Genomic DNA, 21904 nt, shown 5'->3' with positions numbered 1-21904 from the left:
TCTCTCTCTAAGGGGTAAGGAGGACACTTGTCCAAAGACTACCCATGTACTTGAATGCATGCTGCATGTGATTGGCTAGGGGGGAGAGGGGTCCAATGAGCTTGAAATATGTGTAAAAGCTATAACTCGCCTCAAGCAAGCAAGGGGGGTGCTGGGAGGATATACACCACACACACTCATTTTGTGGAATCATTCTCACTTGGTGAAAGTTGAGGAACACCACCTCCTTCTCCAAGCTTGTGAGAAGGGAGAGCCTACACCAACACTCTTGGCTATGGAATGCAAATCCAACCAAGAGCCATGCTTCAATGCTTAAGTTTGCCATCTTTTCCATCTTCATTACTATGCTATTATGTATGCTAGCAAGAAGAGCGATGATAAGTGAGGAACTATTTCTTTCTCCTATGGAATGTTTCTTCTTCCTCTTCCCTACCCTCATTCCCCGCTAGCTCTCTCCACCTTCGAAGGTGTTTGAGGCCTTGGGACTAAGGCTTGGGATGGTTAATGCTTTCTACAAATTTTATGTTATATTTGTGATGCATGAAGCTTTCCATCTTCATTGCATCACCTAGGTCACAAGCAACACAAAGATTGTATTGTACCAAGTCTCTCTTGATGAGAGAAACTATAATTCAAATGGCTATTGGAGGGGGGACCGGTTCCGTATGAATCCGATCCTCAACTACAAGTTAGTAGTATATTTCAATCTTTACAATTTGCCATTGCTTGTTGTTAACAACTAGTTTTATAATCTGTTCCTCCTTATTATTAACATTGTTGCAAAAACCTCTCCCAAGGCTGACCAAACAAGACTAGCTACAATATCTTGCTCACATACAAGGAGTAGTAGCATGTGCCACAATCTTGTGATGATTCCTGCTTCTCTCTACCTCCTTGCTTAGTTTTGTGCTTGCTTTTATAGCACTATGGCTACGGAGGTGCACATGTTAGCGCGCACGCGCACGCGTGCACACACACACACACACACACACACACACACACAATCCCCTCCCCCCAGACACACACTCACAAAAGTATCGAGGGGGCCGCAATGCGCACATGTGTTCATGTTTGGTTTGCTCCTGCATGGTATTTATGACTTTATGTATAATTGAACCTGCATCGTTCAAGCACCTTTGGATACAACACGAAGCTGGCTTCATATATTGCAAAACCTTGTGTATTATTAACTGGCTCAATGCGAAGCTGGCTCCATGCTTCGCAGCGAGCGAGCATGAGGAATGGTCTGCATAGAGGTGCATTCAGATGGCAGTGGAGGTCGTTTAGTACCTCTTGCGGCTCAGAGACGAAGGCTATGCTGGAGGTTTGGGCATGGGGTAAAGGCGATGCAGGTCAGCTCGGTGCAGAGGACGATAGAAACCATGAAACCCCGCACCTCATCGCCCGCATCGATCCCCCCCCTAACCTCCACCTCGCTCACATGCAGGGACTCTCTAGGCACACTCCGCTCTCTCAGCTCTTCCCTGCTCTAGATTCTATCTTATCATATTGCCATACCGACAAGGATTCCGTATCGCAACAAGATGGTTCCCTCCTGCAACATAAGACAGCCACTGATTCTACGTCCCCTCCAGCATCTCTTGGCATCTCATGTGGCTTGTTTCATTCTGCATTGCTTGTTGATGGCGAACTCTGGACTTGGGGAAAGGGTGAAGCTGGTCGGCTGGGTCTTGGGTCTGAACATCCCAAGTATACACCAACTTCAAATCCTTACCTCGAAGATGTTCAGAATGTGGCACTGGGAGGGTTGCACTCTGCGGCCACTACCAAAGATGGTTTTCTTTACACATGGTAAGTGCTTACAAGCTTGAATTCTGAGTAATCGCAAAGAAGAGGAACGGAATGTGTATGATGTAGCACATGCTGGATTGTTTTTAGGCACTTGGTTGGCAGTCATTGATCATGATCCGACTTGTCAGAGATGTACTTTGGAGCCTGAGTCTTTGAGGCACTGTTTTTGGGTTTGCCCATATGCACAACCAGTGTGGATGACAGTTTGTTGTCTAGTGAATAGAGTGGGCATCCATGATGTGTTTGTGACGTGGGGGGGCAGTTGCATGGCTTTTGCAATTTCCGTGGTCTCACACCCTTTTTCAGGGCTTGCCGACAGATCCGGTCTTCCTGCCAACTCCCTTAGGATATAGACCAGGCACCCTACAAACGATACCAGATGCAGGGCATGAGTTGGATTTCTAACACCGCGACAGAGTTTTTACCACAATATGTAGCATTACACTGTGGACCATGTGGAAGGCTCGCACCGCGATACAATTTTAACCACAATATGTAGCATTACACTGTGGACCATGTGGAAGGCTCACTGTCCCCACATTCTGGGCTCTCAGTTCTCCCCTACATCCACTGTTTTGACAACCAGTTGGACACAGCTGTTGCATACTCTTCGTAGTTAGTGGGATTATAGTGGGATTATTCAGGCAGCTCCTCCAGGGCAGCGGAGCAGTGTAGATGCATCTTTCTTCACAAATGGGCAAGATCGTCAGTTCTTTTTTGTCGTGATCATGGCCACATCATATGGCATTATGCACCCCCACAGTGGTTCCTTTTACATTCATCATGCAGACCACCTTGATGTATATGTAGCTCACACTTTGAAATTTGTTAGCCTATTTTTGTACCTCCTCTGGGAGATAGGCCATTGTGCATCTCTAGAGGTCTCTTATGTACACAGAATACAGCTCCCTTTTCCGAGAGAGAGAGAGAGAGAGAGAGAGAGAGAGAGAGAGAGAGAGAGAGAGAGAGAGAGAGAGAGAGAGAGAGAGAGAGAGAGAGAGAGAGAGAGCACGCTAATTACTTCCACGAAACCCTATAGACTGTGCGACCTGGCTGTCTTACGCAAACTTAACTGCCTATTGCGCGCCATGACTGCCCTGCGCGAACCCTAGCTGACTATGTGCAAACCCTAGTTACACTGCGCAAAGTTCAAACCCTAACTGACTGCGCACGCTGTTGACCTGCGACCTGCTTAAATTGCACGAACCCTAACTGACTGTGCGTGGCTTGCTAAGCTGCTCGCCTGTGACCTTGGGTAGGTTACAAGCAACATCTGCCGCCCGCTTGGTGGGTACTGTCTTACACAAATGGCTTGGAGTTGAACAATACTAGCTTGTTGTTTCTCTTGCTTTTATAGTAAAGGTTATCACATTATTTCCAACCCCTTGCTTCGAGTGCACTTACGACCAAAGGCTAAGTTACGATTCTGAGAGAGAGAGAGAGAGAGAGAGAGAGAGAGAGAGAGAGAGAGAGAGAGAGAGAGAGAGAGAGAGAGAGAGAGAGAGAGAGAGAGAGAGAGAGAGAGAGAGAGAGAGAGAGAGAGAGAGGCTTGTCTCCATCGGCATCTTCGCCCTCTTGAGGTTATATCCCATGGCGGCTATTGTACCGTTTTTGGGCACTTCTACGATTGCCCCATCACCCACTACTTGGACTTATGACCTCACAGTAGAGGATGACGCCGCCATTGAGGCAGCCCCTCGACACTATCTGGATGTACTCTTATTGGTCGGATGGTTGGCCAATCTCCATCTCGCTCTTCGATTCGCGCTGGATTCAGTTTGCACTTGGAGGTGCCACGGGCCGCATCTTGGAACTCACCATGTTGGGCAGGGAAATCCTCTTGGTGCAGTTATCGGACGTCTCCAGTACGGACTCTCTTCTTGCTCGCTCCCCTATCATATCTAGGAGTAGATTGTTGGTACTCGATCGATGGACCCTAGAGTTTGTTGTGGAGGAGTTTGATTGCCAGCAACGCATCCGCAGATTTTTGGTGACCCTCTCTTGCCCCTCTTTACCAGTTACTATGCGCGCATGTATTCCTCGCCTTGTATCACGTTGGGTTATCATGATTCCTGGATCACTTGTTACTGCAGTTGACACTCCTCGAGTACAGGTCTATGCGCCAGGTGACACCTAGTTCCCGGATATTGTTCGTTTCAGATCCTAGGCTACTAGGAGGACCCGCTTACAGCGCCTGGTGGTTACTGGTCGGTCGGATCAATGCTTACGTTGCCATGCTTTTGGTCACCTAGCTCGAGCCTGCCCCACCCAGCCTCCAACACGCTCAGACTCCAGAGACGACACTCTTCGCCTTCACCGGGCAGCTACAGACACTATACCGGCACCCCCTGTAGCTTCCCCCGCTGCTTCCCAGGTGTCTGCCACCCCTCTGGCGCGTGCCTGTTCTCTTGGACTTTGCCCTCATGCATCTCGAGCGCATCCTAGAGATCCATCTACCTTAGTAGCACAGGTTGCACTAGATCTTGAATTTGATAACCTTTGCATTCTCCTCATGCAGTACTCCTCCTCGCTCGCCCCCTCCTCCAGCGACAAACATCCCACTGCTCACTGCCCCCTGTCACCACATGTTCCTCGGGCCTTCATGGATAGTGCTCCTCTTGAGTGGCAGTCCTCTAGAGCAGAGCACAGTGGGGACGCTTCAAGCCCTATGCTGGTGAGACTCTATATTCTTTGCCGTGCGAAGAAGGGTCAGGTATTATTTGGCAGCCATTGGAGTCCCATGATGTCCTTCACCTTGCCTTTTGATACCACTGCGACATGGACAGAGAGCGCGATTCTTGAGCATTTAAATTTTACATTAGCATACTATGCAATCAATGCAATCATGGCTCTGGTGTTTACCACCTTTCTTTCCGGCACAGCCGTTCCCTCAGAGTATTGGTGCGGTGCAGTGGTTGGATATTGATGGATGCTACTGTTTGCCTATCATATTCTCGGTGGAACTGACATGGCAGCCCCCACAGACTATGAGAGCATGGCCACAGACAATAGTTATTGAGGCATTGCATTGTCCACACCAATATTTCTTGGCTTGGTATACCGCGGCACGATCGTTTTTGCCCGGCCAACTTATGCGGCCATTGCCATTGGATGTTGATGCATTACCATGGGTAGTTTGGACCCCTTGTCAAGGGGCCAAAGGCGCGCTTTGTTAGAGCTATGTACGCTTATGTGGTTCACCTCTTTGCATAGTCGTTGTTATGGTTTTGCATATCGTGTCTTGGAATGTAAATGGGTTGCATCACTCTAGCACCAGTGGCCCCAGGCCAAATTTGCTGAGAAGAGATCTATGTACTCGTGTATCCGGTAATGTGGATATTTTGCTAGTGCAAGAGCACAAATTATTTGAGCAGAGATTTCATGCATGCAGGAAGCTATTGCTTGGAAATTCATATACATATTGGGAGACAACAGTAGGGGATCATCAGACAAGTGGTGGCGTATGTATTTCTATGGGTTCTCGATGGAGGGATTCTGTTAGAGGTCATGGTACTCTGGTTCCAGCCCGTTCTGTGGATCTCATGCAGATTGGTGAGAGACTACTTGGTATTCTATGCATTTATGCCCCGATTCGTGCTCGCTTGATAGCCTTGATTGCGCATGCATTACCTACTGTGGACTATGGCAGGGGACTTCAATAATGTCGAGACATCTGGGGATTGGCAGTCTGTTGTGTCACGTGCACATCTAACCCTATGTGTACGTGGACAAGCTGTTCCTACTTCTAGGGTTTAGGTAGCCTAGGAGGTGTTCTGGTAACCTTGTGAGCCTGTGCATAGGCCGTGCATGTCCAAGCACTTAGAGTAGCTGCATACCCTCTTATTGCACAACCTAGGATCATTAGCATCATGATATAGTACCAAGCATGAGCATTTTCCACTGCACGTTTCAGTTCCGACCTCGCGTGGGAAACACCTCTTATAAGTCATTTTATTAAAAGTGACTTTCGGAATTCTTTTTTGTAAGTTTGTTGGGAAGCTTGACCTACCCAACATCTCTTTCCTATAAATGAAGACCTAGCGCTAGCAGAAGAAGGTAGAAGAGCCAAGGACAGGAGGGAGGTAGGCACCGCAGTAGATAGGCAACACCTCAGTAGGAGCCCTAGCGTTTCTCAAGAAGAAGACCAGCGTTTTTGCACGAGCAAACCAGCGTTTTCAGATTTCAGCCCTTAGAGAACCCGCTCCCACCCGTTTGCAGATCCTCGCTGTGTCCCATCTACACCCAGATCAGCCTAGCGTTTCCAGATTTCAGTAGATCAGCGTGGCGTTTTGCAGACTCAGCAAAGACCAGCGAGCGTTTTGCAATTTCAGCCACATCAGTCAGCGTTTTTGCATTCCCAGCCTCGCTCGACTCGGCGGTTGCACGTAGGGGTGCGACAGTTGCAGATCCATAGCGGAGCATCTGGCGTTTTCAGTTTTCAGCCTTGGACGCCGTCATCGTCGACACCATCGTCATCATCGTCATCGTCATCGTCATCGTCATCACAGATCCCTATCTTGACGACGACCCATCGTCGTCGTCGACATCGTCGTCAACTTCGGCATCATCAAGTACCACAACATCTAGAAGTATTGTACCAGACTTTGTGCAATCTAAAGCAAATACCTCTCTAGCAATAGAGAGGGGGGCCCTTGGAGGGGGGTTTGGGACCCCATCTGGTGCCGTCTCTTCTCTCTCTCTCTCTCTCTCTCTCACACACACACACACACTCACTCACAGTTTGCATTCCACTGTCGTATTTTGGGTCATTGCACAATTCTCTCATTAAGTCAAGGAAGGCTCTCCCTTCCCGTCAATAAAAGGAACCTTGAGCACTTACTGTTCACTCATCGTGAGCCATACACCATCATTCACTTCCGTTGCACATTACATGTTTAAACCCGTGCTCTACTTTCTATTGCGAGATCGGAGCATGATGGATGGGATCGATTATTTTTCTCACTTTCTGTGGAGGATGCATGGCATGTTTCTTCCTTTGGCTACACCTCCCAGTCCTTAAATGTACTTGGGGTTTTCGGAGGCAGGATGGTAAGTTGCTTGAGCTCTTGGATTGATTTTATGTTGGGACATGGGTTGCTTCACTGGGAGGCACGATTACCATTTGGCCAGCCACAGTTTTGTATGATCATGCTCCTGTCGCATTGCTTTTGCAGTTCCAGACATCGTCAGGGACTCGCAGGGGAGCGCGTATTCCCGACTGTATTGCAGGATACTTCGCTGACCCACTCGCTACAGTTGAGTTGATGTGCAGAAGCTCCTACTACATGTGGTTCGGCTCAGCAGCTTGCTTCTTGCGTTGTTGCATCATCTGATGTATGTAGACACGTTGCAGGCGAGAGACGTAGAATTTGTTTCGACGTGAGCGGCAACTCCAGGATAGGCTTGCTTATATACGGCGTTTGCTTGAGGATTATCCAAGCGATGCATTCTTGGGAGATAGACAGACACTAACTTCAGCTGGAAAAGTATGACTAAACCTATCATGCTTCAATATCCTCTTGGATTTCTAAAGGTGATAGGATGAACAAAGATTTTTTTGCACATTTTCAAGAGCGGTCGCTTGGATTTTTACGGGCATTGCGGGATACCCAGGACACTCTACATATAGACCTAGATGTAGTGCGTGCTCTGGCTTCAGACTATTATGAGCATTTGTTTACAACGGAGGTGATTACGCTTGCCATCCTAGAGGCCAGAGAGGAGGTTTGGTCTCATGTGCAGCATGTAGTTACATGCTTCAATATCCTCTTGGATTTCTAAAGGTGATGGGATGAACAAAGATTTTTTCGCACATTTTCGAGAGCGGTCGCTTGGGACATTTTTACGGGCATTATGGGATACCCATGACACTCTACATATAGACCTAGATGTAGTGCTTGCTCTGGCTTCAGACTATTATGAGCATTTGTTTACAACGGAGCTGATTATGCTTGCCATCCTAGAGGCCAGAGAGGAGGTTTGGTTTCATGTGCAGCATGTAGTTACAACGGATATGAGCATGATTCTATTAGCTCCATTCTCACTACAGGAGATGCATGATGCGGTGCGTGGCATTGATAATGCCTCTTGTCCAGGGGATGATGGATTGACCCACAATTTTTTCAAGTACATTGGGATTTGATTTGTCACACACTATTGCGAGGGTTGCAACATATTTTTGATATAGGGGAGATGCCTCTTGCCATTTCATCTGGGCTAGTATCTCTTATATTAAAAGGTGGGGACTCTACTTATATACGCTAGTGGCGCGCGATTACTCTCATGTCTTCTATGTACAAGATTCTAGCCCGTATGATTGCTGCTCGATTGCGACCATTTATGCCTGATCTCATTCATGCTTCACAGACTGGCTTTGTTTAGGATAGATGCATCGTGGAAAACATTTTTACTTTTTATGAGGCTTTGGAGTGGGCACATCAGTCTGGCCAGCCGGTGGCCTAGAAGGCACTCTATAGAGGATGGGTTTTCCTGCACGGTGGATTACGGGGGTTTCTTCCTTATACAATTTTCTTATAGTGCAATAGCTATCAATGGTCGTATTGGTCGCTGGTTTCACCTCTTGAGATCTGTGCGACAGGGATGTCCTTTGGCTCCTTACTTTTTCTTGTTCTTTGCGGAGGCTATGTCTTTATACTTGCGTGTTAGGACTCTTTCGCTGCACGGTCTTCACATGCAAGTGCAAGGGGAACCAGATTTATTGGATCAAGAGTACGCAGATGATACGTTGGTTTGCTCTCAGTATGCACCTCATTTGTTGGATAGATTGCGGGATGCTCTTACCGTTTTCTGCATTACGAGCGGAGCTCTTATCAATTGGAATAAATCGTTTGGTTTTCTAATTGGTGTTGATGAAGCTCCACAATGGGGTGTGCAGGATGGGTTTACTTGGTTGGCTCCTGGACAGTCATGTCGGAGTACTTGGGCTTTCAGGTTGGCATTGATGTATCGTCGGAATAGCAATTTGCGCCACTTCTACAGTCAGTTAGGAGGAAGCTTTGTCAATGGTCGTCTATGCATCTCTCTCTTGCGGGCAGAGCCTTGACTGTGAACCAGGTTCTCTTGGTAACTATTTGGTACACCGCTTCTTGCTAGACTATGCATTCTGGGTATTCACTGGGCTTCGGCGTTTGGTGCACAACTATTTGTGGGGAGGTTTTGATGGCATGCACGACACCCGTCCTAGAGTTAGCTAGGGTTCGATTATATTGCCTTGCGAAGAGGGAGGGTTGGGCATCATTTATTGAGAGATGTAGAGTGGTGCTCTGCTGGCCAAACTTATAGTTAGAGGATTATTTCTTGGGGCCGAGCCTTGGAAACAATATTTGTATCATGCTTTGTCCCGTGGAGTGCCACGTTTTGGATCATTAGATGGCGAGGGGCCTTGGTGCATGACTATCTGTTTCATCTCATTGATGCTCCTTTGGATTATACTCAAGTTATCTCCTTTTATGAGATCACTTTTATGGATTTGGCTGACTGTACGTCAGGGTATGATTCGCTGAAGACCCGATGCATTGAGGAGATTGAGAGACAACCCTTAATTTGGAATGCATATGTTCGTGATTATGAGGGACGTCAGTTAGGGGAGCGGACTCATATTGACTGGGCAGATGGGATGATGGGCCAACAACTTCTGTACAGATCTGGTTAGAGGTAGGTTTCCTTGATGCGGATTTCATTAGCATTGAGTTCGGTATACGCTGGGGAGTTGCCACCCGAATGCTAGAGTTTGATGGATGCTCTTCCTCCGGATTGGCGGTAGGCTATCCTCGGTGACTCGGATTTGCCCATGCATGTGGGCTTTTTTTGATGATGACAAGCATCCACGCTTGGTGCGCAGAGGCACTCTTGTCTTCTCGCTTGTAGATCACGGACATAGTAGAGGGCGTGACATTTCAGGGCTCTTCTCCTTTGGATGAGCAACCTGATTTGCATTATGAGCCAGTTCGAGTGGTAGGTGCGTTTGGCAAGCGCTTATGTGTAGACCCTGTGTTTTCTTCAGAGGAGGCAACGTTATGGAGGTTGTGGGTTTGGGAAGGTTTACCACTGACACAACTTGTCTGGGATCCGGGAGAGGGGATGTGGCTGGGACATATTATAGAGGAGACGGTGTCATTTTGAGTACATCGCGTGTATTGGTAGACATATCATTTTTCGCCACCAGACTGTCCTCCATCAGCCACGTCAGCTACAACATTGGTTGGAGCAGAAGCTCTCTCATGCATTCATGTATCAATATTGATCATGCATTTGGACTTTTCATGTCAGCCGTCGTATTTTGTATTTCCTCTGGATGCTAGCGCATGCAGGTCTCCCGGTTGGGATGTGGGCTACTCGGGCAGGACATGAATGATGATGATCCTGCTTGTCAGTGTTGTTCGACACAGGTGGAGGAGATGCTCCACTATTGTTTCTGGATCTGCCCACATGCACATTATGTGTAGCGTGCTGTTTGCTGCCTTTTTTATAGACTTGGGATTCAGAATGGTTTTGTGACGTGGGGGGTCGTCACCTGGCTTTTGCAACATCCGAGGTCACATACCATGTATGAGGGATCTTCCACAGATTCAGTATTTTTGTTGACAGCCTTGCGATACAGATGGGGCACATTGGACATGGTGCCTGCTTTAGTACATGAGTTTGACATACAGCCTCGTGATATTCTATTTGCTACGATATGCAGCATAGTATTGTGGATTATATGGAAGGCTCGCTGTGCTCAGGTTCTGGGTGGTCGTTCTTCCCATGTGACCATTACTTTGGTTGCAGTTTGGTCTGAGCTTTTGCATACCTTGCGCAACCAATGGGATTCTTCAGCAGGCCTCTCTAGGGCAGCAGAGAGGAGACGACATCAGTTTCTTCGACTATGGGTGCGCACTACAGTTCTTTCAGTATGGATAGAGGCACGATCACGTGCCATTATGCCCCTCCACGGTGGTTTATTTATCATTCTTCTCAGTTTCCACCTTGATGTACATACAACCCTGCCACTGATCATCCACAGTTTGTATTTCTTCTAGAAGATAGGCTCTCTCAAGCATCTCTAGAAGTCTCTTTGTTCTCAATATATAGCAAGTTCTTTTGAGAGAGAGAGAGAGAGAGAAATGAAATGTTATATTAACGTCTTCAAAAGGCCATAGTGACCTATGAGACCAGAAAGTTACAAGGTGGTGGATCTGATACAAAGTCAGAGTAACAAAATAACCTAACAACAGTACAAAACAAAGATATATACTATGGGATCCTAGATTGGTCGATGTGAACTAAGCAAAAAAAAAAAAACTAAGCAAAAATGGGCGGCTTGCTGGGAAGCTGAATCAAAAAGATCTAGCAGCGGTCGTTGGAGAATCTCATCAATTTCCTCCATGGTTAGTAGTCTGACCGGGCGTCGTGCATGCCTGGCCTGCGTGCTCCGAATCTTCTGACGTAGCCTCCGTCGATGCTGTGTAGTCCTTCGCAGTCGTGGGCGCCTGGATTTCCCCAGTTCAATCGCTCGGTCGATTAGTGTGCCTCTGGTGTGAGACGAAGGGGAGATCTGCTGTGGGAGTGGCTCTTGCGACTGTCCCGTGTCTGCTCTGAAGAAGTCTGTGATCCGTCTTTGAGACTGGCTAGCCTCGCCATTCATCAGGCTCTCTCTGTGTCTGCGCAGCTCGAGCAAGAACAAACCCAGGCATCTCTGATCTTCGTATCCCATTACTCTTGAGAGTGGTCCAAAACCCTCTCTAAACAAGCAATGGAAGCGGCCTCGTATCTTGTAGTAGACTGGGCAGTGGCATGTATAATGCAGCTCTGTCTCAGGTTCCATGTCACACAAGGGGCATGTCCTGGCCTCTGTTGGTACTCCGCTGTATCTGCCAGTTTCAATCCGCAGCTGGTGAGACGATGTGCGTAACTGGCCAATAGCACATCGTATCCCATGAGACAAGTGTGTATCCATGTATCTGGGTCTCGTCACAAAACCATCTTCCGTAAGCTGGAGAAGGTGGTCTCTGTAGAAAGCCATCTTCGTGCCCAATTCTTGTGCTAGTTGTATCCATGTCCTCCTGGTGTCTAGCTGGGTCAGGTCTTGGCGGATGAGCTTGGTGATCTCCGACTGTGTAAGAATGAGAGATGGTGCATCCAATGAGTACTGGAATGGTGGCAGCCTGTCTATGCTGAACCCATGCGCCTGAAACCATGATGTCATCTCCCCATATCAGCATGTTGTCTCTCCTTGTATGGCTAATTGTCGAGAGGACTCAAGTGCTATGTGAGCATATCTGTCTCTAGGAAGTTCCCATGTGCGGTTTATGAAGGAGACTGATCTGGTGAGCGCCTCCACCACTAGTGGGGGGGCCGCTAGCTCTGCTCGGATAGTGGTCCGTGGTACGGATGCCTTGGCTCTAATGAGCCGCGAGATCGCAGAGACGAGAGGTTTCTCCATGTTCCCCCATCCGTCTGTGCGACCCGGCCTCCCGTGGTGATCCAATGAAGGTCCCCATATCTCAGCCCCATAGAGCAATGCTGAAGCCACCAAGGTGTCAAAGAGCAAGAGCTTCGTCCGGGGCTCCTGAAACTGAACCTGCGAACACATCCTCTCCAATCTACCCAATGCTGCATGGGCTCTAGTCAGTCTGGTCTCTGCTGCTCTTCTGAGTGAGAATGTAGGTCCGCTAAAAACCACTCCAAGGTAAGTGTAAGCGTCTGTGTACTCCACAGTCTCCTGGCCGTATGTGAATGTAGGTGCCGACCTCCTGATCCACTATGGGGTGGTATTAAACACCATAACCTTGGTTTTACCAAGGTTGACAGACAAACCACTTTCGTGGGCAAACGTATGCAAAGCATCCAATTGACGTTGCATTCCCTCTGGGGATTCGGAGATCAACACAATATCATCAGCATATAACAAAAGTGGAATCCATGTCCCTGCCAGCTGTGCACCTTTATCCCCATCGCGTCAATGTAGTCAGAAACCTTATCCACATACATACCGAAAAGAGTAGGAGAGAGCGGGCAGCCCTGCTTCACCCCAATAGTGGAGTGAACCGGTGTAGAAAGTCCCTCCGGGGTGCGTACATGCCCTACTACTGATCTGTACAATGCCATGATCCCCCAAATGAGCTCTGTGGGTACTCCCATTTCCCGTAATCTGCGCATCAATCTAGCTCTGGGTACTGTGTCAAAAGCTTTGCGGAAGTCCACAAAGCTACAATAGATCCGTCTCCCATGAGATCTGCCTTCCTCGATGATGGCCCTGAGTGTCAAGATACGGTCAAGAGTAGAGAAGCCTCTCCTGAACCCTGCCTGCCCAGTTGCACGCATTCCTTCCCTCTCTGCCCATCTACTCAGCTGTTGCTCAAGAATGGATGCATACAACCGTGCCAGTGTGTGCCCAATCATAATAGTGCGATAATTCCCAGGCTCCATGGGGTCTCCTAACTTGAAGATAGGTACGATCGTAGATAGGCTCCAAGTGTCCGGTAGGCCCTCACACATGGCACAATTAAACATTACTGCTAGAAGCTCTGCTAGTAGGTCTTTGGCATGTATGAAATGCTCAGCGACTAAGCCATCATGATCATGTGCTCTCCCAGTCCTCATCGTGTCAATAGCTTTCTTCACCATCTCAGCGGTGAAAAAAGCACATGTGTGTGGGCATGGGTCGGGGGGGTTGGGGAGGGGTGGCTGTCCAGGTACTGCGTACAAAGATGATGCGTATTGACCCCAGGTCTCTGTGGAGGAAATAGTAGGGGGGGGGGACTGCTCATGAAAGAGCCGCCACGCCTCACGCGAGTCCTGACTCAAGAATAGCTGATATAGATCTTGCTCGAGTCGAGCCAAAAAAGCCCTCTTCTTCCGCCGTACCAGGTGTCGGAAGTCGATCTGTGGCTGTCTGTGAGTGACGTCCCCCAAAAGCACCTCCCTCTGAAGTTTGGCTCTAGTCTGGCGGCACTCCTCATCGTACCAGCTGTTCTGAGGCATGCTCCGTGATCGGCGGCTCTGCTCAGGCTGGGTGTGTGGGTATGCTTCTGTTGCTGCCTCATGTAATGTCTGTGTCAGTATAGTAGTTAGCTCCTCCAGAGGTCGCACCGGGTCCTCAGTGCATAGGCGTCTGTAGATCCCGTCCATGTATACAGAATCCGTCTCCCGTGTGAATGTGTAGCGAGTAGGGGCTGCTACTCGTGGCCTGTGTGCTACACTGAACTGGAAAGAGATGGTCATCGACACCAGAGCATGATCTACTGCTACCCCGACCGGTCTGGGCCCAACTGTGAGATCCTGGATACTAGGGATGAGATTCGGCTGTGCCATGACATAGTCCACTGTGCTGGCTCCATGCCTCTGTGGGAAGCATGAAAACCTCCCGCAGAGCAGGAAATCTCTGTAGGCCGTTCAAGATGGCCAATCCATGTGCAATGCCCATGTCTATCAGGTGTCGCCCATACTCAGTATATTCCACATCGTGTGATAGTCTGGACAGGCCCGTCTCCACAACATCTAGCTCTCTTAGCATCTCCTCTGAAGTATCATAAAACACTGCCTGGTGATGGGCAGTCCTAGCATTGAAGTCCCCTAGGATGATAATGTCACCATTCCTAGAGAACTCCCATATGTCATCATCCAAAATAGAGAAAGGGGATTGTCCTCTGGGTGATGCATAAACTGATGTACTCGGGGGAAAGTAGCAAATTGCTAGGTAGAGATATCTGCTTGTCTGTGCTTTCAATCTCACCCACATGTACCTAGCCTGCTTATCCCTGCGAGCTATATGTATCAGTGGCTGCAGATCCTCTCTAATTAACTCTGCCACTCCCCCCGAGCCCCACCCTCTCTGCTCTGAGCGTGTCTCCTGTCTGTAAGCTGTCTCCCACCTGTATCCACTGATGTGAGGAATGGATTGCCCCGGGGCCTGGTGTGTCTCAGAGTAAAAGATGATGTCTCTTCCAGTAAAGCTATCCTCAAAAGCACCTACATCAAGATGCGTAGATCCATTACAGTTCCAGGCAGCCACTTTGAGTGTGGTCCCATAAGTCTCGCATCGTCATGTGGAGCGTCGCTCTAGTATTACCACTTTTCCATCTCCGTAAAAGGCAATCTTGCCTTTTCCCCTTGCCGCTCTAATCTCCGGCATTACTTCCTGCATATGAGCGATCTGCGAGAGGGTGAGATCATCCCCGAGAAAGATGCCAGTCTCTTTAAGAGTTGGTCTTTTCTTCAAGAAGGACTTCTTCGCTTCCATGGAGGGAAAACGGAGGATGAGTGCTCTTTCTTTTGAGGTTTCTCCACTGCTTCCAGTTTTCTTTATGTTGCCCACTCTCCATGCCCTTGTGTGCGTCGGCTCATGAACCCCCATCAAGGTTGTGAGTTCTTTTACTTCTTCGTCCACATTGCCTTTGTCTTTAAGACCGCAAATTCTCACATGTAAAGCGCGCACCCGTCTCCTTTGCTCCTCCTCTAGTGTCTGATTAATGATAGTGGGTGTGGACGTGGGCGTTATCTCCTTGCCTTTTCCTTTGTTGGCCACCTTGATCCATTTCTCGGCTTCATCCGCCTTCTGTTGAGTTTTGGTAAGAACATCCACCCAAGAAGTCGTCATTTCTTTGTGTTGCTCTTCTCCCTCTTTGATGGCCCGTACTTGCTCCTTGATTGTGTTGATTTCTTCGATTACTGAGGGTTGCAATTCGCCCTCTTCAGTGTGTTTCTTGATCGTGCTTCGGCGAGATCTTTCTTGAGCGACGCAATCTCTTCCTCTTGAGTCGTCACTCGGTCTTCCAACGTACTTATCTTGCTCTCTTGGATCAGCACACGACCTTCGAGCATGTTTATTGTGCCCAAGAGATTGCGGTTCATCTTGGTAATGATCTCTGTCATTTCCTCTTTGCATTTTTGAATGGCATCCTCTAGGGGGTCGGCTTTATCGTTCAGCTTCCTCATGCTTGATCGCCGTCCGCCAAGGAGTCACTAAACGTATGTGCACCCACACTAGCAGCGGGCGCGGTAGCTGAGCGAGTGGGGGAGCGTGAGGCGGTATGGCAAGGGAGGGGGAGCGATAGAGTGCAGACGAGAGAGAGAGAGAGAGAGAGAGAGAGAGAGAGAGAGAGAGAGAGAGAGAGAGAGAGAGAGAGAGAGAGAGAGAGAGAGAGAGAGAGAGAGAAGAAGGGGGGGGGGGAGTATCAAAAAGAAATAAAATGATATATCAACGTCTTCAAAAGGCCAAATTGACCTATGAGACCAAGGTGATACAACATAGTGAATCTGATACCATGTCCGGAAAAAAATAAAAATAACCTATGAGACCAAGGTGATACAACATAGTGAATCTGATACCATGTCCGAAAAAAAAATAAAAAAATAAAATAATTTGTTTTTTTTGACTTCCTACGTGTAGAAGAAGGGGGGGGTGGGGAGGGGAGTCGGGACACCTTACGCGTAGAAGCGGGAGCGACGCGTGAGCAGGGGCGGGGCTGTAGGCGGAGCGCGAGGGGGGGGCGGGGCAGTGCAGGGGTAGAGAGAGAGCGGGAGCGGGGGGCAGGGCAGCGAGCAGGGGCAGGGGAGCCGGGCAGCGAGCAGGAGCAGGCGCGAGCAGCACAGCAGCGCGAGGGGGGGCGGGGCACAGCAGCGCGGGAGCACAACAGCGCGAGGGGAGGGGAGCACAGCACAGAGAGAGAGAGAGAGAGAGAGAGAGAGAGAGAGAGAGAGAGAGAGAGAGAGAGAGAGAGAGAGAGAGAGATATTAACGTCCATTTGGAGGCTGAAACCGACCTATGGGAAAGATCAAAGTACACCTTTTACATTGACTTCCAGCTCTGCAAAAAAGAAAATAGGATAAAACAACCTCAGTAGCTCAGAGCTCCATGGTCATGAGCTTACCGTTACAAATATGTATCACCCATGTTGTCCATAAAAAGAAAAAGAAAAAAGATGTACAACCAAGTTTCTTTCATCATGTATCATGTTTTGGAGGTGATTTGTCAATAAAGTCTCTAATGATGGCTCTCCCTCCTCTGTAGATTGCCCACTTTCCCTTCTTTCTTGCTTCTCCTACTTTCTCTAATTTTGCTGATTTGTTCTTTAGTTGGGTAGGTGTTAGCTCGTTCGAGATCCAAACTGATGTGCCTTTGAAGGACATCTACTTCATGACTCCTATCTTTTCTTTCATCTCATAGTATAAGACCTTTGCCTGTTTTCCCTTGACTTCCACATACATTGCTTGTCACAAGACGGGCACACGTGCCAATAGAAAAGAACAAACTGAACAGACTTTTAACACTTCAATAACAACTAAACTGAAAGAGAGAGAGACGACACGCGACACGGAGTGGCGAAATTCCACCCCAGAGAGTATTGGCCCCAAACCTTGGCGCCCCTTTCGGTATTTTCTTTATATTGCATCAACACAGTACAAGCTGGTACTCCAAACTCTGCACCTTCTCCGGGAAGCATGCTAGAGAATGAGCCCTAACCTCATATTTAAAGGCCCTTGGCCTGAAAAGTAGTTACAGTGAAAAGCCTTCAAAACTCAAAAGCTTCTGGTCCCAAAAGCAATGCCAAAAGCTGTCAGCGTAATTTACGGAAATCCGTATAGCTTGCCACGTCATCAGCCAACGCAATTTTCAGGAAATCTGCCGTACAGCTACCACGTCATCAACTTTGCGGGTCCTGCTTTATTTTAATCTTTATGCCACTTGGGGCCCCATCAGACGGGGTCCCCATAAGTTGGTAGGACTTCTTCTTCTTCTGCTCCTTGTTCTTCTTAGGGTTTAGGCCCCTCGGCCGGCATTTGTAAGTTGGCTCCATTCTTTAGGGCTTTGACACGTCAGCAGTTTGTTACATTGCTTCTCCTAGCTCGATGAAAGGGACCACCTGGGACGATCGTTTAGTCAGTATATCTGTTTCTACAGTGTATTTAAATCCATCTTGTTCATCTTCATGTCTTTGTGTGTCCCATCCGTCGGGAAGACCTTCGATTCGGATATGTCTTTCTATGCTTTGTACTCTCTCTTTTCTTTAATAGCAGACAAAACTTCTTCGGGAAAGCTTTGCCGGTTTACCTTAAAAAGTAGATTTGTCTTCTTCAGACTTTGGTGGGTGCTCTTAAATTGCTATTTTCTTTGTTGTCAATTCTTGTACTTTTGGGGGGGGGGGGGGCAGAGAGAGAGAGAGAGAGAGAGAGAGAGAGAGAGAGAGAGAGGCAGAGTTCCGCTTCCAAATGCATTGGCCCCAAAGTCTGAAGCCCATTTCCGTATTTCTTTCTTTATGGATGATCACAAGGTACAACTACCACAGGGTTCCTCCTCTCTGCAAGCTCCACGGCTTCTCTGCCAAAGAAAGAGGCCTTGCATTGAGCCTTTGTTTGAAGGTACATAGTGCCCTAAAAACAAGGCGCCCCAAATGTGCTTTTCAGCTCTCCGAAAATCTCACGCTAAACGAGCCCCAGACTCGGCCACATGAATGCCATGTCAGCAACCCTTGATTTGCGGCATGATTTGGGTTGACCTAGTTGCCATGCGAGCATTGCATAGATATTGATTTTGGTCCTTTTGTCCACTGTAGGATTAGGCCTCTTGAGCCATGCCACACCAACAACTTGCTACACCTTCTCAAGGGACGTGGTAAGCCATGAAAGCAACTTCTTTCAAAGCCAAGAATCGGAGCTAAAGTCTACTGCTCAAAAAGTTGGAATTTATGTTGTATAGAAGCTTCAAGAGAACAATTGCAACTCTCTCTATACACAAAGTTGTTTTACTCTGCAAGCGTTTACATACTACGCATATGGGAAAACTATGCGTTTTGTAACAAATATACAATCTTTACCAGGACAATGAAAGCAACATAAGCTTTAATCAAAGTAAAGAGACTTACAACATGGAACAAAATGGTCTTCATCATAAACAACAAATGGATCAAGCTTATTTATTTTTCATCAAAGCTCATGCATGGGGCCTTCCGCTTTGATACCAAATGTGAGACAATTGTCTCATGGCGACATTAAACTCCATCCGCTCATGAGAAAATGAGAGAGAAGATGGAAAATTCAAAAAAGAGCTAAGTGTGTGATTCTCCACTCAACCTTAGCTTATATAGTCAAAGCACTTGCTCTTTTAGGGTAGCTGATGTTAACCGGCCCTTGAGGCTCCCATTACCCCTTGCCATTCTCATTAGCTCTCTGTCTCATGTTTGTACCTTGTCTTTATAAGCACCCTCGAGCTTAGGTGTAAGGTGCAACGGAATGAATGTTTGAACTTTGCTCAAGATGAGTGCTCCGATCTGTGCTCAAGGTTCCTTTTATTCTTATGGAAGGGAGAGCCTTCCGTTCTTAATGAGAGAGTGCAATGGACACAAACAAAGTGAATGGACATTGTGTGTGAAAGTGTATGAGACTGAGAGAGAGAGAGAGAGAGAGAGAGAGAGAGAGAGAGAGAGAGAGAGAGAGAGAGAGAGAGAAGAGAATACGACACCAGAGACGTTGAAAAACCCTCCTCCGAATCCCCCACTCTCGTTGGCGAGAGTGGTCTACTATTGATTGCACAAACTGGTACAAAGTGGATGCATGAGATTGATGCAAGTCTAGGCTATGTCGAGGTCGACGACGGGGATGACGAGACTGACTCTAGGGCTGAAAACTGATGCACTTTATCTGCTGTCCAAAAACGCCAATGGCTAAAATCTGTTGCTGCCAAAAATTCAAGGAAAAACGCTGTTTTTCTGCAGGTTCTTCGTGTCTTCGGCTCCCCTAAAAAACGCAGATTTGCGGGTCTTTGAAATGCTCCAAAAACGCAGATTTGGCTGGTCTTTACTTGCTGAATTTTCGAGGCTTTGTTACTGATTTGCTGAAGCTATTGCATTGCTGAAAATGCCAGGGAAGTGGCGATGATGGTCTGCTGAAAAACGCTAGCAAAGGGGGGACCTGTGGCGATGAGGCTATGGATGGAAAACGCTAGGGGATAGGAGTCTATGGCGATGAGGATCTTGTTGAAAAATGCCAGCAGATTGGATGAGGCTACTGATGAAAAACACTAGGTGCTTAGGGTTCTTGCTTGGAGAAAAAACGCCACCAAGGGGGAAGTCTTGCTGAGAGAGAGAGGGGGAACCTGCTGCCTGTGTTCTCCGTGCTCTTCTGCCAATTAGTGCTAGCGTAGGTTTGCTTATATATTATCTTACCCAATTTGCCCTACTTAGTTCCCAACAAAAGTCACTTAAAATAATAAGTGAAAAATGTCAAAAATAGGGAAAATAGGTTAAATGCACTGGAAAATTCCCTTGAAGGATTCTGATGGGAATGCTGATGATGCTGTGTGCAGCCAGAGGATATGCATCTACACTAACTGCCTGGGCATGCACGGTCTGCGACCAGACTCACAAAAGTGCCAGAACACTTCCTAAGCTAGACTGACTGGACTGACTGAACCCTTGTCATGCTGTAGCTTGTCCATGGACACATAGGGTCGGATGTGTCTTCATGTACTCTTTCTACAACTGTGTCGTGCCAAGGAAGAGACATGAAATGTGACTTCCTTGAATGCATACTTTCATGCTCATTCATGAAAGTATACATTCCGCATACATTCGTGCTCATTCATGAGTGAAACGTGCTCAACGTACAATATGTCATGCCTAGGAAAAGGGATCACATAAAGACGCTGACGAAAATACAGGAAACGATCACGAATGAAACACTCAACGTGCTGACAAATCAGTCGAACACATAGTACTTCCTGTAAGGGTTCTTTGGACCTAGGCTCGAGAGCCAAGGCCGAGTCTTCCTGAGGGGGTTCTTGGGACCTAGGCTCGAGTGCCAAGATCGGTTCTTCGTAATTGATTGAATCTGCAATGAGGTTAGCTTCACTAGAGAAAGTATCAACTAACACATCATCCTTGTGAACAATCACATCATCTTCATGCAAATCATCCTGATTGTGAGAAATCACATCGTGATCATGCAAATCATCATGCTTGTCATGGTCATCCAAATCATCATGCTCATCATTATCATTCAAATCATCATGCGTATCATCATGCAAATCCTGTGTGTCATGCTTTGGAGAAGAAGAGACTGAGAGAGTCTCCTTCTCTTGAGTCCGTTCAATCTTCGCGTGCACATTAGAAATGAGAGATGGAGAATGAACAACTTGCTCTCCACGAATGACAATGGGTGAGTCACTTTTGGCATTGAAAGTGAACGTATTTTCCTCCCAATCAATGAGAGGGTTATGCTCACGAAACCATCGAATGCCCAAAATCATATCATATCTTGAGAGAGGAGAGACAAAAGTTTTTCTATGAAAAGCAGCTTGTTGAACTGTAAACAACACATCAAGGCACTCTTTTGTGATGAGAGAGTCCATACTGAGAGTGAAGCCAGAGACCTCGAGAGGAGATTTCTAACTAGCCTGTAGGCGGGCTCTCTCAACAAGAGAGGGACTGATCACATCCTGCATACTGCCTGGTCAAACAATATGACAAAACGCTGCCCCGTCATATGACCATAACATTTAATGAGAGACTCATCAATGGGAGGGTCAGGAGAAACTTGGGGCACACTCGTGTTGTCATTGATTGCATTGATAGAGGAAGTGGGTTCTGTGGATTCTTTAGATTCATTAGAGTCAAGCATAGGACATGTTCTTATTATGTGACGCTTAAAATGATGATGAAAACAACGACCTTCCTTAGAATAAGTGCTTTGCTCTTCCGACGTGATGTATCCTCCTAAAATTCCTTGTGCTACCTTTTCATTTGGAGTGAGCTTAGGTTTAGCAATTGTGTTAGCCTTACCCTTAGGTTCATTTTGAGAGTTTTTTTTGAGAGACTGTTGGAAGATTGGTTAGAAGAGTTACCGTTCTTACCATTCTTACTGTTCTTACCATTCTGAGGGTTCTGAGAAGTCTGAGAGGTACTTGTGGAAGTTTTGTTCTCCTTAGGCTTTCCCTTGTTGTGCTTCATCTCCTGTGCGAGAGCAATCGCTACCGCCTTGTTGAGATTGATTGGATTGAAGATTTCTACATCAAACTTGATATATTCGTCTAACCCGAAAAGGAAAGCCTCTTTGCGCTCATCATTCGATTTGCGTAATTGAGTGCTGAGTTGCA

The 21904-nt window shown here is 47.4% G+C and overlaps 1 protein-coding gene across 4 annotated transcripts in view; it reads left to right on the top strand.

Annotated features, from left to right (window-relative positions):
* Positions 1-1158: 1158 nt before the first annotated feature.
* LOC147435657 (RCC1 domain-containing protein RUG3, mitochondrial-like) overlaps positions 1159-21904 on the top strand; it is a 116655-nt gene continuing 95909 nt past the window's right edge. The window contains exon 1 of one of the 4 annotated variants that reach the window (XM_086488652.1): positions 1159-1812. In XM_086488652.1, the coding sequence (XP_086344778.1) occupies positions 1199-1812 (614 nt within the window). In that variant the 5' untranslated portion in view covers positions 1159-1198. The remainder of the gene's footprint in view (positions 1813-21904) is intronic. The other 3 variants (XM_086488653.1, XM_086488651.1, XM_086488650.1) reach the window with 3 other exon arrangements.

The sequence above is a fragment of the Adiantum capillus-veneris genome, chromosome 18, assembly GCF_014529385.1.
Source record: "Adiantum capillus-veneris isolate H3 chromosome 18, ASM1452938v2, whole genome shotgun sequence".
Classification (NCBI taxonomy): domain Eukaryota; kingdom Viridiplantae; phylum Streptophyta; class Polypodiopsida; order Polypodiales; family Pteridaceae; genus Adiantum; species Adiantum capillus-veneris.
Note: the sequence above shows the minus strand (reverse complement) of the source record. Positions and strands in the feature narration are given on the sequence as shown.